The sequence below is a fragment of the Nerophis lumbriciformis genome, linkage group LG22, assembly GCF_033978685.3.
Source record: "Nerophis lumbriciformis linkage group LG22, RoL_Nlum_v2.1, whole genome shotgun sequence".
NCBI classification, from domain to species: Eukaryota; Metazoa; Chordata; class Actinopteri; order Syngnathiformes; family Syngnathidae; genus Nerophis; species Nerophis lumbriciformis.
The window spans coordinates 35,189,959-35,208,497 of record NC_084569.2 but is presented as its reverse complement, the minus strand read 5'-3'; the positions used below and the strand labels follow the sequence as shown (position 1 = coordinate 35,208,497).

At 38.1% G+C, this 18,539-nt stretch overlaps 1 protein-coding gene across 1 annotated transcript in view; it reads left to right on the top strand.

Moving 5' to 3' along the window:
- tspan4b (tetraspanin 4b) overlaps positions 1-14,692 on the top strand; it is a 45,109-nt gene extending 30,417 nt beyond the window's left edge. Inside the window, exons 5-8 of the mRNA XM_061973797.1 lie at positions 1,996-2,091; positions 4,647-4,760; positions 11,146-11,229; positions 14,101-14,692. Coding sequence (XP_061829781.1) covers positions 1,996-2,091; positions 4,647-4,760; positions 11,146-11,229; positions 14,101-14,169 — 363 coding nt within the window. The 3' untranslated portion in view covers positions 14,170-14,692. The remainder of the gene's footprint in view (positions 1-1,995; positions 2,092-4,646; positions 4,761-11,145; positions 11,230-14,100) is intronic.
- Positions 14,693-18,539: the final 3,847 nt, after the last annotated feature.

The window sequence follows — 18,539 nt, the reverse complement described above, 5'->3', positions numbered from 1 at the left end:
ACACACTTAAATAAATAAATATATTGTCATTTGTAAGTCACACGTAAGTGTGATTTAAACAAGAATAGCTAAATAAATAAATGTATATATATAAAAAAAAATTGGTATTTCTGTCTGTCATTCCGTCGTACATTTTTTTTTTCCTTTTACGGAAGGTTTTTTGTAGAGAATAAATGATGAAAAAAACACTTAATTGAACGGTTTAGGAGAAAACATGAAAAAAATTAAAATAAAATTTTGAAACATAGTTTATCTTCAATTTCGACTTTTCGAAGAGAAAAACTAGCTAATTTGAATCTTTTTGAAAAAATTAAAAAAATAATTTATGGAACATCATTAGTCATTTTTCCTGATTAAGATACATTTTAAAATTTTGATGACATGTTTTAAATTGGTTAAAATCCAATCTGCACTTTGTTAGAATATTTAACAAATTGGACCAAGCTATATTTCTAACAAAGACAAATCAGTATTTCTTCTAGATTTTCCAGAACAAAAATGTTAAAAGAAAAATAATTTGAAATAAGATTTAAATTTGATTCTACAGATTTTCTAGATTTGCCAGAATTATTTTTTTGAATTTTAATCATAGTAAGTTTGAAGAAATATTTCACCAATATTCTTCGTCGAAAAACCAGAAGCTAAAATATTTATTATTCTTTACAATAAAAAAATAAAAAAATTACTTGAACATTGATTTAAATTGTCAGGAAAGAAGAGGAAGAAATTTAAAAGGTAAAAAGGTATATTTGTTTAAAAATCCTAAAATCATTTTTAAGGTTGTATTTTTTCTCTAAAATTGTATTTCTAAAAGTAATAAGAAGCAAAGTAAAATTTAAATGAATTTATTTAAACAAGTGAAGACCCATCCATCCATCCATTTCCTACCGCTTATTCCAAGTGAAGACCAAGTCTTTAAAATATTTTCTTGGATTTTCAAATTCTATTTGAGTTTTGTCTCTTTTAGAATTAAAAATGTCGAGCACAGCGAGACCAGCTTGCCAGTAAATAAATAAAATTTAAAAAATAGAGGCAGCTCACTGGTAAGTGCTGCTCTTTGAGCTATTTTTAGAACAGGCCAGTGGGCGACTGATCTGGTCCTTACGGGCTACCTGGTGACCGCGGGCACCGCGTTGGTGACCCCTGCCCTAGTATATACAATAATATAAACCAAGTCATTGTATTTCATTTAGGATTATTTCATATCTTCATTTAAATAAAAATATAGTTTTATCTTTTTTAGATACAGTCAATAAATAATGTGAACATGTATCATAACATGGAAATCAAAGAGAACGTGTTGTGGATGATTGTGGACTGGGAATTGTTTTAATTTTATTTTTTTATACATTTTTATTAAAAAAAAAAAAAAAAAGTTTTTCTGGCGTATTACATTTTAGACGATTTCTCTTAGTTATTATTTCTCCGGCTGTAGAAAAGACACGCTCACAGGGCACAGAGGAGGCGTCAGTGCGACACAGTTCGCGTATCGGTCACGTGACCAAAACAGCTCATGATCGGTCACGTGACTTTCTAAAAGCGGTACGCGCACCGACACAGGGTTTTGCTCTATGAGCTCGACGCATGCGCCGATGCATCGGTGTTGCCGGACCCATCACTACTGCGTTCCCTATCTGCGCCTAATGACTGAGCTACGTGACGTCATTTCTTGTGATGTCCCACGGAGCATTTCTGGTCGGGACGGGATTCGAAAAAATAACCAACTCTTTTTCTTTACTATAGTGGTCTCGATAACGGGTACCGGTTCTCAAAAAGGGATTCGAGTCCGAGGACTCGGTTTTTTTCTTATCGAACAACCGGGAAAATTGGTTTCGAGTATCATCCCTAAACAGGACCCTTTCAAAGATGGATTGCATCATGAGGGTAATTCAGTAGACGATGATCAAATTTCCAAAAACGCACTAATTGGGAAAGTTCACCAAAAGTTTTCTGCACCCTCCTTATGTGGTTCCTCTATTTGTTTCTATTTTCCAGCTGGATTCCAAAGCACAAGGTGACTTAAAGGAGGGGATGAAGAGTTATGAATCAGACCCCGGGCTGAAAAAATCCTGGGATAATGTCCAAAAAATGGTAAGAATTAAAAAAAAACACCAACACTAAACCTGCCTTGTTACACACACAACACAGCACAATATCAAACTACTAATTTGAGAAAAAAGTTGGTATACATTTATGATACATCCTCTTTTCACCGGACATGTCCTCTTTTGCGGGGCTGTCCAGGCGGGGTTCTTAAATGCCTTAAATGTCCGGCATTTTGAGTTAAGGTTGCGTGTATTTTCAATGTACGTCAAGGGTTAAGAAGGGGTTAAAAACAAAACAAATTGTGAAGGTGTGCGCATGAAGCAACATTTGTGAGGGAGGGGCAGAGACAGAGAGAGCGAGACAGTGGAGAGACAGACAGGACACAAGAGAGAAACCGAAACGTAAATGCAACTTCACGGATGATTTGCGGGAAAAGTATGTGTGTTTTGGTCTTGGCCGTGACACATGCATACCTGCCAACTACTCCGGTTTTCCCGTAATTAGTACGGTTTTCATCAACCTATTCCGGGTTACGGTTGCAGTGATAAAAAATACGGTTTTTCATTAATTAAAAAAAAAAAAGGGTGAAAACTACGCGAATTGCACCTTGTGCAGACAAGATTTTTCGATCGGACACGGAGGAATTAGCGATGTAAAAGACCACGTTGGGACAAAAAAACACAAGTCTAATGCCGTTGCTAGCGATACAAGTGGAAAACTTTCAATGTTTTTCGTCGCCCAAACAGATTCTTTGGATGTGATAAATGCCGAAGTTTTATAATTGAGCATGGACTTCCAATCGCACTGGCTGATCACATGGGACAGTTAAATGTTTGTAATGCAACCTTTAAAAATCATTACGCGGTGATCGCGGTCCCAAAAATAAACTTTTCTTGCATGATAATGTCCAGAAAAACTCACTTTATATTACCATAGAGTCCTTTTAACGAATGAGTTTGATGGTTTATCACAAACCTTAAATGAAAGAAGTCCTTTGTCTCCTGCACCATGCATGCGCTTTGGCCTTGCTTTGTGTTTGGTACGCAATCCTGTCGTCTGTATTTCACAGCACGTCTTTGACAACTTGAAGTGGCATAAAACATTTAAAACAAAGGGGTTATAGGAACAATCACTTTCAGTGTTTTATGCCACTTCAAGTTGTCAAAGACGGTATGCTGGTGCCCGACTGCCACAAGTGGAACAAACATTTGAAACAAAAGGGTTATAGGAACAATCACTTTCAGTGTTTTATGCCACTTCAAGTAAACTTATCATAAAGTTACCATATCATTTTTGCAGTATGATCAATCTGATAGAATAAATTTGGATTTTAGCCACAAAAAGGTAATGACACCAATGTTATCTTTTGGAATTGTTTAGTACTGTTAAACTGTTAAAAGTGTTTATACTATTTATGCTTTCAAGTCCAAGTTGAAGAAATCTTGTTAAATGTTGACAGCATAACTACCAAAATACAGAAGTATGTCCTTAATATTTTTGCAGTGCTATTTCTGTTGAAAAGTTAAAATGATTACATTAGAGATGTGATGTGCCACTTTTCAAGTGTCTGATGGCTTACATTAATTTTCGTTAATTTTTCATATTTTGAATTCTTTTGAAAGGCTTACAAAAAAACTACATTTGAATTGCAATTCCATGCTATTGACAGGACTATTAATTTTAATGAAGTTAGCTTACCATGTTTACAGTATGATAATTGTGATAGAAATGTGAATTTTAGGCACAGAATATTTTTTACAATTGAACAAGGCAGTAGATTATACAAGCTTGGACAGAAAGTTAATAATGACACCAATTTTTTTTTTAATGGAATTGTTTAGTACTGTTTTACCATTTGTTTACTGTAAAAAGTGTTTATACTGTTTATACTTTCAATTAACAAATTGAAGTCTTGTGAAAGGTTGACAGGATAACTGGCATTAACTGTCAAAATAATTTCAAACTATTGAAGTTAGCTTACAGAATAAACATGTCAATCAACCCATATGATTTTTGCTGAAATATTTTTGTTTTGAAAAGTCACTGTGACTGATAGAAAAGTGATGGTTTTAGCAACATTTTAACCTGTCTGAATGCTAATAATCATTTTGCGTCGGGGGGCGAAGCCCTGAACCCTCCACCAGGACTCTGTCCTGGACCTACTGGGGCCTGCGGCCCTTGGACCCTGGCTACTAGGTTTTTCTGATTTCAAAAGTTGGCAGGTATGCACATGGGAAGCAGAATGCACTGTGTGCAAAGCAGGAAGGTATATATCTGTGGCAAATAAAGATCAATGATTGTAAACAATGTGCGGATGTGAGGAGCTCCACAACCGGTGACGTCACGCTACTCGTCTGCTACTTCCGGTACAGGCAAGGCGTTTTTATCAGCGACCAAAAGTTGCGAACTTTATCGTCGATGTTCTCTACTAAATCCTTTCAGCAAAAAATATGGCAATATCGCGAAATGATCAAGTACGACACATAGAATGGACCTGCTATCCCCGTTTAAATAAGAAAATCGCATTTCAGTAGGCCTTTAACTGGCAATTGTAGTACACGACCTGTTATTAATGCATTTCTATATGTTTCCTTTCCCAGTTCAAATGTTGCGGCGTTACGAACAAAACCGACTGGTATGAAGTGCTCAATGGAACGCTGCCATCGTCCTGCTGCTCTGTTGGGATCGACCAATGCACTGATGGATGGAGTGAGGTCAGTGTAATGCTTACTCAGCAACAAGGGGGCTAAAAAAAAACCCTGATCTTTTTATATGAGATCTAAATGTTCTCCAGATGTGCGACTGTGAACATGATCAACAGCGATTTAAATGGAATATTTCATGTAATTGGAGCAAAATGAGTTGGCCACTGGCCAGACTGGTATACTGTTGCCTGGACTGTTCTCTGCATACCTAAAACATGCATGATACGAGTCTGTGAACGTGTCAGTGTTTTCTCAGGTGTATTTAAGTCCAATTCTCCAAATGCTTGAACAGTATGATCCTGTAAAAGAAGAAGGGGGGGAAAAAACATGTGTTTTCCTCATTAAGTTTGCGTTATTACACCCGAGTGTACGATCCTCTGTCCACCAATCGACAGACTTATTTCAATTTTGACAGTTCCATGTAAGATATGTTTTATTTGCTGATGCGGATTTATTCCAAAATTCAAAAAATAGCCTGTTTTGTACACTGTTGAGGGGATTCCATGGCCAGTAATGCGCAAATGTGTTTTCGTATAGTATTTCTCCAGCCGTGGTTATGTGGTGACATCAATTATGGTATTTTGAAAAGTATTTATTGAAGTCATACTAAGTAGAACATCACTGAAGGCTTAGGTGGGAAACATACGGCCCACCACCAAGTTAGCAGTAACTAAGAATTGTAATTGTATTGTGAAATCCCAAAAAGAGGACACATATATGCGTGCCAAGGCCGGGACTAGGTGAACATTTGCCAATGATACTCCAACTTGCTTTATAAATAATATATTTATTTAAATAAAGCATTTTTTTCTCCTCTGTTGGCGCTAGGAATTTTCAAAATGGGGTCGCAGGGACCCCATCAAGTCATAAAAATGGGGTCCCACGGTACATTTTTGGGGTCCCACTTTTTTGTAAGCGTTTTGAAAAAAAATTATAAACGTATTAGGGATGTCCCGATCCAGGTTTTTGCACTTCCGATCCGATACCGATATTGTTTTTGCATTTCCGATCCGATACCGATACTGACCGATACTGGCCTATCCGAGCATGTATTAAAGTTTAAAGTTATTTAGCCTACTTAGTTGTCAGAATCATGTTGAAAAGGGTTTTAGTACTCTTGATAACAACTAGCCAGCTGAATTAGGTGAGTTTGAATAATACACAATGGTTGGTAACAAGAAACTGACCTGTTTATTCAAGGATAAACACAAAATAGACAAAATTATACATGACAAACAGAAATGGCATCATTGAAACTAGGGCTGGGCGATATGGCCTTTTTTTAATATTGCGATATTTTAAGGCCATATTGCGATACACAATATATATCTCGATATTTTGCCTTAGCCTTGAATGAACACTTGATGCATATAATCACAGCAGTATGATGATTCTATGTGTTTTGATTGATTGATTGAGACTTTTATTAGTAGGTTGCACAGTGAAGTACATATTCCGTACAATTGACCACTAAATGGTAACACCCCAATAAGTTTTTCAACTTGTTTAAGTCGGGGTCCACTTAAATTGATTCATAATACAGATATATACTATCAGATATATACTATCATCATAATACAGTCATCACACAAGATAATCACATTGAATTATTTACATTATTTATAATCCAGTGTGTGGAGGGGGGCGCCGGATGTAAGTGTCAAAAAGACAGCCAAAAGAGTTTGATATGAGAATAAATATAAAGTTAAAATATAGGGTACAAATGCACCCATTTGCAGGAAATGTAGTCTTGATTTTCAAAATGTTTTTTCAAGGCTTGCATGTCTACATTAAAACATTCTTCTTCATACTGCATTAATATATGCTACTTTTAAACTTTCATGCAGAGAAGGAAATCACAACTAAAAAAATCACTAATTTTTTCATACGGTGTTGATGTGGAAATTTTTGCCTCTGCATTTTGATGGTGTGGACGTGTGGCACCGAATGGAGATAAGCGTCTCGACAGACGTCACAATATTTGAACAATGATGACGAAAACTGTTTTCTCTGTCGTGTCCGTGTGTCGAAAATTGTTATGCGCTTATTTTTTTATTTGATTTTGTGCGTGGCATAGATTTGCTATGCGCAGAGGACGCTTAAACAGTGCGCAATTGCACAGGCGAGCACCTTAGAGGGAGCGTTGCTCGCACGGCTGCGCTAGCATCACAGCTAACGTTAGCCATGCTGCTACCTCTCTGCTCGGGGAGGACGTATACGTATGTGACGTATGTCGTGACGTGTGTAAGAAGGTGCACTTGCTGTCTGTGAGAGGGAGACACAGGAAAGAGTGAGAAGAGCCTGTCGTGTAATGCCAGCAGCTAAAAGCAACTGCGTGAGAATCCACAGACGTGTGGATGTGTTGAAGGTGTGCTGGAAAATGCGGAACGGAAATTACGGAGCAGCAGAAAAGTGGAATGTATTATTTAAATCGGTGCGTTGGAAAACACGGACCGGAGTTTTTTTTAAAACTGGATCTGGATCGGCATTTTCCCATGCCTTGCCGATACGCAATTTTTGGCAAATATCGGCAGCCGATCCGATCCAAATATCGGATCGGGACATCTCCAAAACGTATGCATTATCCTGTTATATCTCACATTCTTTATTGTGTTTTGGAAAAAGGTTGTCATAAACGTTACTTAATTCATTAAAAAAAATCATAAAAAAAGAAAACAAATGTGTATACATATGTAAATGTATTCAGTTATAAACGTTCATTCACTTTCTTCTTTCCTTCATGGATCTAAACTTTACCACTGCTGGTAGTGTTAGGCTTGTCCCTGACAGTTTGGCCATGTTTTAGTTTTTCCTCTGCATTTGTCTTTTGTTTCCTGTCAGCGCTCTTATTTTGGTTATTTTCTGATTATCTCCTTGAGTGCGTTGTCCCCTCAGCTGTGGCTGATTGGCACCTGGCCACACCTTGTGTCAATCAGCCAGCTGCTATTTGAACCTGCCTTCCCCTCCAGTCAGTGCTGGATTATTGTAGTGTCTACCTGTCAATGTCGCTAATGATTGTCGAGGTCAGTGTCATTTATACTTGTCGTTGTAGCTCTGTCTACTTCTGTTCACTCTGCTCATGTCATAGTTCATCCTGCTCATTTCTTGCCACGTGGGTTTTGTTTTTTCATGTCACAGTAAGTGTTTTTGTTTCTTGTCCATAGTTTAGCCTTTGTGCTAGTTTCTGTTCATAGCCAAGTTTGTTCTCCGCCTTGTGCGCGCCTTTTGTTTGTACCCTTTTGTTTGTTGTTTTAGTGTTAAATTAAATCATGTTTTCCTGGACAAAGCCTGCCTTCTCTGCATCTTGGGGTTCGTCACCTACACTATGTGACAGGTAGTTTTTTCTGCATCTTGGGGTTCGTCACCTACACTATGTGACAGGTAGTTTTTTCTATGTTTTTATTCATACTTGCCAACCCTCCCGGATTTTCCAGGAGACTCCCGAAATTCAGCGCCTCTCCCGGAAACCTCCCGGGACAAATCTCCCGAAATTCAGGCGGAGCTGGAGGCCACGCCCCCTCCAGCTCCATGCGGACCTGAGTCCGCTTTCCCATGATATAAACAGTGTGCCTGCCCAATCACATTATAACTGTAGAATGATGGAGAGCGAGTTCTTGGTTCCTTATGCGGGTTTATTGTTAGGCAGTTTCATTAACGTCCTCCCAGCGCGGTAACAACACACAACAGCAGTCACGTTTTTGTCTACCGTAAAGCAGTTCGTCTGCCGTAAACAGCAATGTTGTGACACTCTTAAACAGGACAATACTGCCATCTATAACACCAATAACATATACAGCTTTTAGAGAGTGCAGTGCACAACTGCGCACACAACAAGGAGACGAAGCAGAAGAACGAGGAAGATACAGCCATGGCGACGCCGACGACGAGTAAGATGAAGAAATACGCTTTGTTGCACCTTTCCTGCCTGAGTCCAGGGATTAGTTGCAAATCTTGCTTTATTGATTGCTTGCACACAGCCAATCCAACACAAAACAAACTAGTCCCCGCCCGCACTCACTCTACCGCTCCCTCTCTTCTCTCGCCCACACACTCACTGACGTCACTCACCTCACATGCTCACCTATTAAAGGGCCACACACACACATACGCTACTCTCATAACAGCTTGTAAGTTCCAAGCCGCAGCTGCGATTGGACCTGGATAGCCTCCGGGAAGAAGTAGTGGACTACCAAGTGCTTGGCACTGAAGATCTTCCTCAGGAAGCAAAGATTGACCGGTTTTGGGCCATGCTAGGGAGAAATGGAAGATTCCAGACTTTAATGCATTTGATGAAAGCACTTTTGTGCGTGCCACACATCAATGCATCATCAGAGAGGGTGTTCAGCATGGTTAGAAAAATAGTGACAGAAAATAGAACAAGGATGGACAATTAAACCCTTAACTCAACAATGAGTAGATGAGTGTTATGTGTGTGAATATGTGTAAATAAATGAACACTGAAATTAAAGTATTTCTTGTATTTATATATACATATATATATATATATATATATATATATATATATATATATATATATATATATATATATATATATATATATAATAAAACAAATATATATATATATATATATATATATATATATATATATATATATATATATATATGTATATATATATATATATATATATATATAGCTAGAATTTACTGAAAGTCAAGTATTTCTTATATATATATATATGTATGAAATACTTGACTTGGTGAATTCTAGCTGTAAATATACTCCTCCCCTCTTAACCACGCCCCCGCCCCACCTCCCGAAATCGGAGGTCTCAAGGTTGGCAAGTATGTTTTTATTGAATAAGTTGTAGGTGTATTTATTTCAGTATAAAAGTGTAAAAAGTGTTTTGCTTGGGTCATGAAATGATGATAATGGTGTGCCAGGGCATACATACATTTTATATTTAACGCTTAAATCTCTGGAGTCTACATCAACTTCACATCCATCCCTCATTTCTAAATGTTTTAATTTTTTTTATGTTGTTTTTTTGTTTGTTTTACGCCCTTTTTTGTCAAACAAAACTGTTTTTTATGGCAAACACACAAAATATGCAAAATCTTCCACCAAAAATATTTTTCTTGGTGGAATATTTGATGTGAAGTAATGGGAACCTTGGATAGGTCAATAATTCATAATAACATTGATTTTGATTCGATATTATGTTTTGAGCAATGACAATTTAAAAGAAAAAAAACCAGCTTTGTTTTAATTAGTCAACATTGCAACTTTTTCTAAATTACATTTCACCTTTTAGATTTTTTATTTTACTTTTGTTATGTTTTTGTTTATTTTAATAGTATTTTTAGAATGTGCCGTGGGCCTTTAAAACATTAGCTGTGGGCCGCAAATGGCCTCCGGGGCACGCTTTTGACACCACTGCTATAGATAATAAAAAATTAAATCTGATAAATCTATGGATAAAAAGCAGAGCCTGGCGACGCATGCGTGTTTATCATAATTCTCTCTCTCTCTCTGTCTCTGCCCCTCCCTCACCAATGCTGCTGCGCGCACAATTTGTTTTGTTTTTAACCCCTTCTTAACCCTGAACGTACATTGAAAATACACGCAACCCTAACTCAAAATGCCGGACATTTGCGGTATTTAAGAAACTCCGCCCGGACAGCCCCGCAAAAGAGGACATGTCCGGTGAAAAGAGGACGTATGGTCAGTCTATGTAAGGGCGACATTACTACTCTTGTTTTGCAGATAAATGTCAGACAGAGAGGTGTGCAGTAAGTGACGGGGCATACGTGAGTTGCCCTTTTCGCTGCTGTCTTTCTGCAAAGAGGAAAAGCACAACTATCAGAGAATAAGGAAGACGGTTGGTGGAAAGTGTCTTGTTAATAATACACTGCATAAAGAAGGAGTGAAAGGCAATCAAAGTTGAGCAAATTATTACCCGTAATACATTAATAGATGAAACAAGTCAATCATCCGCTGTACTTTCAATATCTTGTGTTGATGTGATCATTGTTTTAATTATAATGGCACACCTTTGACTTCATACAACAAAAAGCAAAGCACTGACAAAGAAACTGGAACGACAACTGATGCAGTCTGTTTTATTATTATTTTTGTGTTTTTTTAACATACTGTATATATAAAATGTGTTATTTTATGTTCTTTTAGAGCTTATGTGTCAAAGTCAAGGCCCGCTAAAATGAGTTTGACGGCCCCCGTTTTAGAGTACTAACCTTCATCAGTTCATTTGCTGTAACACATATCTCTGGTATTATACGGTTTCATTAAACCAGGGGTGGAGAAAAAAGATCAAATATTCTAATAAATGTTATACCTCGCAGTAAACCTATAGTAGTCAATGATCATAGACACTTATGTTGTCTCTTAATTCCATGTTTGTGTGTCTTTTTGCAGCCATGTTACCAGAAAGCGCGGCAGTGGCTGCTGGACAACATTCCATCAGTGTTGGTGTTCGGCGTGTGCATTGGCGTCGTGCAGGTATTGTTGCGTCGACCAGCTCTTCTTCCCAGGGAATCTAAGTTACTGGTCAATGCCAAGTTCTTTCGATGACATATATGCTGAGTAAGAAGGACCATCAAGACAGAATAGGAATATTATCACGTTTTACTGAAATTTCAGGAGACCAGCCAATAAATTCATATCGGCTACTCGAGTTGATCTCCCATTCAAACGGAAAAAACTACTCTTTAAAGAAGAAAGCAGACTCTTGAACGCATCATAATTAAATTATCCCCCTCAACTCAACCCAAAATGGATTAATTCGCTGGAATAAAAAAGACAATATAACATACATCCATAAACGTGGTTGCATGTGAAAAAGTGCAATATATTTATCTGTACAGTAATCTATCTATTTATTTATATATATTTATTTATTTTATACATAAATGTATATATTATTTATATATATTTATTTATTTATACATGCACCTTATTGCTTTTTTTATCCTGCACTACCATGAGCTTATGTAACGAAATTTCATTCTTATCTGTGCTGTAAAGTTCAAATTTGAATGACAATAAAAAAGGAAGTCTAAGTCATTTTATACGTAAGTAGTAAAACCTTAAAGTCACATCTTAAGTGCACAGGAAGCCAGTGCAGGTGAGCCAGTATAGGCCTAATATGATCAAACTTTCTTCTTCTTGTCAAAAGTCTAGCAGCCGCATTTTGTACCAACTGTAATCTTTTAATGCTAGACATAGGGAGACCCCAAAATAATACGTTACAGTAATCGAGACAAGACGTAACGAACTCATGAATAATGATCTCAGCGTCGCTAGTGGACAAAATGGAACGAATTTTAGCGATATTACGGAGATAAAAGAAAGCCGTTTTAGTAACACTTTTAATGTGTGACTCAAACGAGAGAGTTGGGTCAAAGATAATACCCAGATTCTGTATGTATATATGTATAGTTACATTTACCCCTTTAACAGGGGAATGAAGACTTTCCAACTTATTGTTTCATCAGTGCACCACTATAAGTACAAACCCCGTTTCCATATGAGTTGGGAAATTGTGTTAGATGTAAATATAAACGGAATACAATGATTTGCAAATCATTTTCAACCCATATTCAGTTGAATATGCTACAAAGACAACATATTTGATGTTCAAACTGATAAACTTTTTTTTGTTGTTGCAAATAATCATTAACTTTAGAATTTGATGCCAGCAACACGTGACAAAGAAGTTGGGAAAGGTGGCAATAAATACTGATAAAGTTGAGGAATGCTCATCAAACACTTATTTGGAACATCCCACAGGTGAACAGGCTAATTGGGAACAGGTGGGTGCCATGATTGGTATAAAAGTAGATTCCATGAAATGCTCAGTCATTCACAAACAAGGATGGGGCGAGGGTCACCACATTGTCAACAAATGCGTGAGCAAATTGTTGAACAGTTTAAGAAAAACCTTTCTCAAGCAGCTATTGCAAGGAATTTAGGGATTTCACCATCTACGGTCCGTAATATCATCAAAGGGTTCAGAGAATCTGGAGAAATCACTGCACGTAAGCAGCTTAGCCCGTGACCTTCAATCCCTCAGGCTGTACTGCATCAACAAGCGACATCAGTGTGTAAGGGATATCACCGCATGGTCTCAGGAACACTTCAGAAACCCACTGTCAGTAACTACAGTTGGTCGCTACATCTGTAAGTGCAAGTTAAAACTCTCCTATGCAAGACGAAAACCGTTTATCAACAACACCCAGAAACGCCGTCGGCTTCGCTGGGCCTGAGCTCATCTAAGATGGACTGATACAAAGTGGAAAAGTGTTCTGTGGTCTGACGAGTCCACATTTCAAATTGTTTTTGGAAACTGTGGACGTCGTGTCCTCCGGACCAAAGAGGAAAAGAACCATCCGGATTGTTATAGGCGCAAAGATGAAAAGCCAGCATCTGTGATGGTATGGGGGTGTATTAGTGCCCAAGACATGGGTAACTTACACATCTGTGAAGGCGCCATTAATGCTGAAAGGTACATACAGGTTTTGGAGCAACATATGTTGCCATCCAAGCAACGTTACCATGGACGCCCCTGCTTATTTCAGCAAGACAATGCCAAGCCACGTGTTACATCAACGTGGCTTCATAGTAAAAGAGTGCGGGTACTAGACTGGCCTGCCTGTAGTCCAGACCTGTCTCCCATTGAAAATGTGTGGCGCATTATGAAGCCTAAAATAGCACAACGGAGACCCCCGGACTGTTGAACAACTTAAGCTGTACATCAAGCAAGAATGGGAAAGAATTCCACCTGAGAAGCTTCAAAAATGTGTCTCCTCAGTTCCCAAACGTTTACTGAGTGTTGTTAAAAGGAAAGGCCATGTAACACAGTGGTGAACATGCCCTGTCCCAACTACTTTGGCACGTGTTGCAGCCATGAAATTCTAAATTAATTATTATTTGCAAAAAAAAAAAAAATGTTTATGAGTTTGAACATCAAATATGTTGTCTTTGTAGTGCATTCAACTGAATATGGGTTGAAAATGATTTGCAAATCATTGTATTCTGTTTATATTTACATCTAACACAATTTCCCAACTCATATGGAAACGGGGTTTGTACAATGTGCACTTAGTTCCAACACTTGCCGTAAATGTCGAATGCCGTATTTGTTTCAGTGATGAATTAGCCCCTCCCCTTCCGCTACTTCGCTCAGGACGGCGCGATTTAGGGTGGCGAGCACTGCGCCATTTCATCTCGGTGCTGCATTTTGCCGTTCTTCTCAGTGTGTACACACTTCTGCACTCAGGAGACTAAGAGTAAACAGAGAAGTGTGTGAAGTGAGACACAGGCGTGGAAACAAATCCTCTCTTTTAATAATTCCCTTTCCTCTCTTGTCAGATCTTGGCCCTGGTCTTCTCCATGCTGATGTACTGCCAAATCACGTGTGCTGAGAAGTACTTGGATTGACTGCAGGCCAAAATTTCAACATAAAAGGACCGATTCAACCATTTGGCCTTTTTTCAACCAAAAGTTCCTGGAACCTTTAGTTCCTGGAAGTGTGTGGTTTGTGTTTCCAGCACATTCAGGGTAGTTTAGAAGGCTGCTGACGTGTGGGTGAGTGGTACAGTTTATTTCTACACTGATACCATGTAAATAGTCAAGACAATTTTAGGCCATATTTTGTTTACTAAAGTAAATGAAATACAAAGCAATAATATACAAAACAATATGATTTCAAAACAAAGCGTACCGACAAATAACTACACAAATGGCGTGTCGTTGACCACTTTTACAGCATGTAACATATTAAATAGTGAACATTTTGATCCACTTGTCCTTCATTTCACATTTCTCTTCAAAATAAAAGCTTGTTGAGGCCCAGTGAAGAGCTCGCCTCGCTGCTTTGAAATACTTTATTTTCCTCTGTAAATACCAGCGATGGGCAGTAACAAGCTACATGTCGCTAAGCTACATACACTGTAAAAAGTCAGTGTTGAAAAACAAGAAGAAAAAAATACAAAAATGAGGGGTATTTTATTTGAACTAAGCAAAATTATCTGCCAATAGAGCAAGAAAATGTGGCTTCCAAAACGAGTAACATTAAAGCTGCAAGCAGCGATGGACAGGACCGACTTAGACGGCACATAAAATCCAAACCGGAGCAGTAATTAAAACTATTTTGTCAACTTTAATTTAGAAGGGTTCAATCTCTCTCCTGTGCTAGTTTGAAGCCGACACGACAAACGCGCTCAGAGGAGATAATGTTTGAAAATAGGTGACCGGTTTTTACAAAACTTTTGTTTTGAGGGGGGAATTGCAAACTTCCTGTTGATTTCTGCTGGAGGTTGTCAATATATGAAATGTAGGTCTAGGTGAGACCTACATATAGGTTTTTGTTTCATGTCTCTAGGACATTCTTACTGGACGTTACAGGCAGTTTTGTCTGTTTTCTTCCTAGGAGCAGTTGTGTCTGTGTTTTCTTCCTACGGGGCGCTAGAGCGCAATTTTGAGTTTTGGGGTTGGGTTTTTTTTTTATTAGATCGCAATTTTTGCCAGTCTTGATGTGTGTGTCCAGTTTGGTGAGTTTTGAAGCATTTTAAGGGGGTCAAATTACAGCTCAAAGAGGCAAAAGTGACTGATTTTAGTAAACTTTTGTACTGAAGGGGGAATTGCCAACTTCCTGTTGATTTTTGCTGAAGGGTGTCAATGTATGAAATCTAGGTCTAAGTCAGACCTACATAGAGGTTTTTGTTTCTTTCATGTCTCTACGACATTTCCACCGGAAGTTACAAGCAGTTTTGTCTGTGTTTTTTCCTAGGTGGCGCTAGAGCGCTATTTTGAGTTTTGGGGTTTGTTTTTTTTTATTAGATGGCAATTTGCGCCAGTCCTGATGTGTGTGTCAAATATGGTGAGTTTTGAAGCATGTTAAGGGGGAATAATAATAATAAAACGCACAAAATACAATAGGGTCCTCTGTCCCAAAGGGACATTGCGGTCCCTAATTAGCTAACTTCAATGAACCCAAAAATACCTTAAAATAAGTATATTCTCACTAATAACAAGTGCACTTTTCTTGGTAGAAAAAAAAAAAGAGACCTTTTTGCTCAATATGTTGAAAAATATTCTTAAATGAAGTAAATGCTAGTGCCATTATCTTGACATAATGATATATATCATGATTTTTTTTTCATGTTTGAAGTAAGAAATTATTACTTTAAAAAAGTAGTTTTGTACTTGTGAGTAGAGATGTCCGATAATATCAGACTGCCAATAATGTCGGCCGATAAATGCTTTAAAATGTAATATCGGAAATTATTGATATCGGTTTCAAAAAGTAAAATGTATGACTTTTTAAAACGCCGCCGCCGACAGTTGCGTCTCCAAGTTATACTTGCCAACCCTCCCGATTTTCCCGGGAGACTCCTGAAATTCGGGAGTGCCCCTCCCGAAAATCTCCCGGGGCAACCATTCTCCCGAATTTCTCCCGATTTCCACCCTAAAGGCACTGCATTTGCGTGCCGGCCCAGTCACACAATATCTACGGCTTTTCACACTCACAAGTGAATGCCAGGCATACTTGGTCAACAGCCATACAGGTCACACTGAGGGTGGCCGTATAAACAACTTTAACACTGTTACAAATATGCGCCACTCTGTGAACCCACACCAAACAAGAATGACAAACACATTTCAAAAACATAAACACACCAGAACAAATACCCAGAACCCCTTGCAGCACTAACTCTTCTAGGATGCTACAATATACACCCCCCGCTACCCCCTACCCCCCACCCACCTCAACCTCCTCATGCTCTCTCAGGAAGAGCATGTCCCAAATTCCAAGCTGCTGTTTTGAGGCATGTTAAAAAAAATAATGCACTTTGTGTCTTCAATAATAAATATGGCAGTGCCATGTTGGCACTTTTTTTCCATAACTTGAGTTGATTTATTTTGGAAAACCTTGTTACATTGTTTAATGCATCCAGCGGGGCATCACAACAAAATTAGGCATAATAATGTGTTAATTCCACGACTGTATATATCGGTATCGGTTGATATCGGTATCGGTAATTAAGAGTTGGACATTATCGGACATCTCTACTTGTGAGTGTTGATGACACAGCTTTGCAACGGTTGATATTCTAGTTTCAAGCATGTTTTACTCAATATAGGTCATCAAATCTCAGCAACAAGCTGTAATATCTTACTGAGATCATTTAGGACCAAAACACTTAAAACAAGTAAAACACTCTAACATAAAATCTGCTTAGTGAGAAGAATGATCTTATCAGACAGAAAATAAGCAAATATCACCCTTACTTAGATTTCAGTTTTTGCAGTGTAGCCTAAAGGCCTACTGAAATGCGATTTTCTTATTTAAACGGGGATAGCAGGTCCATTCTATGTGTCATACTTGATCATTTCGCGATATTGCCATATTTTTGCTGAAAGGATTTAGTAGAGAACAACAACAATAAAGTTCGCAATTTTGGTCGCGGATAAAAAAACCTTGCCTGTACCGGAAGTAGCAGACGAGTAGCGTGACGTCACAGGTTGTGGAGCTCCTCACATCTGCACATTGTTTACAATCATGGCCACCAGCAGCGAGAGCGATTCGGACCGAGAAAGCGACGATTTCCCCATTAATTTGAGCGAGGATGAAAGATTCGTGGATGAGGAAAGTGAGAGTGAAGGACTAGAGGGCAGTGGGAGCGATTCAGATAGGGAAGATGCTGTGAGAGGCGGGTGGGACCTGATATTCAGCTGGGAATGACTAAAACAGTAAATAAACACAAGACATATATATACTCTATTAGCCACAACACAACCAGGCTTATATTTAATATGCCACAAATTAATCCCGCATAACAAACACCTCCCCCCTCCCGTCCATATAACCCGCCAATACAACTCAAACACCTGCACAACACACTCAATCCCACAGCCCAAAGTACCGTTCACCTCCCCAAAGTTCATACAGCACATATATTTCCCCAAAGTCCCCAAAGTTACGTACGTGACATGCACATAGCGGCACGCACGTACGGGCAAGCGATCAAATGTTTGGAAGCCGCAGCTGCATGCGTACTCACGGTACTGCGTCTGCGTATCCAACTCAAAGTCCTCCTGGTAAGAGTCTCTGTTGTCCCAGTTCTCCACAGGCAGAGGTGGGTAGAGTAGCCAGAAATTGTACTCAAGTAAGAGTACTGTTACTTTAGAGATTTATTACTCAAGTAAAAGTAATGAGTAGTCACCCAAATATTTACTTGAGTAAAAGTAAAAAGTATGTTGTGAAAAAACTACTCAAGTACTGAGTAACTGATGAGTAACATACACACACATATCATATATATATATATATATATATATATATATATATATATATATATATATATATATATATATATATATATACACATACATTGATATATACAGTATATCATTTATATGTATTTATTTTGCCGTTTTTGTTTACATGTTAAAGGTGTTTTAATGAATATACATGCATGTTTAACAAATTTCTTTCATGTTGACAAGAATATAAGTTGGTGTATTACCTGATTCTGATGACTTGCATTGATTGTAATCAGACAGTAGTGCTGATAACGTCCACGTTTTCAAATGCAGGAGAAAAAAAGTTCCTCCTTTCTGTCTAATACCACATGAAAGTGGTTGGTTTTTGGTATCTTATATGTCCAGCTTCCATTTTCGTTTTCACACACTTTACAAGAAATACATTGGCGGCAAATTCCGTAGCTTGCTAGCTTGTTTGCGCTGGCTTTCTTATTTTGAAAGCGCAGGCGCGATGGAGCGGCACTTTTATTGTGAAGACAGGA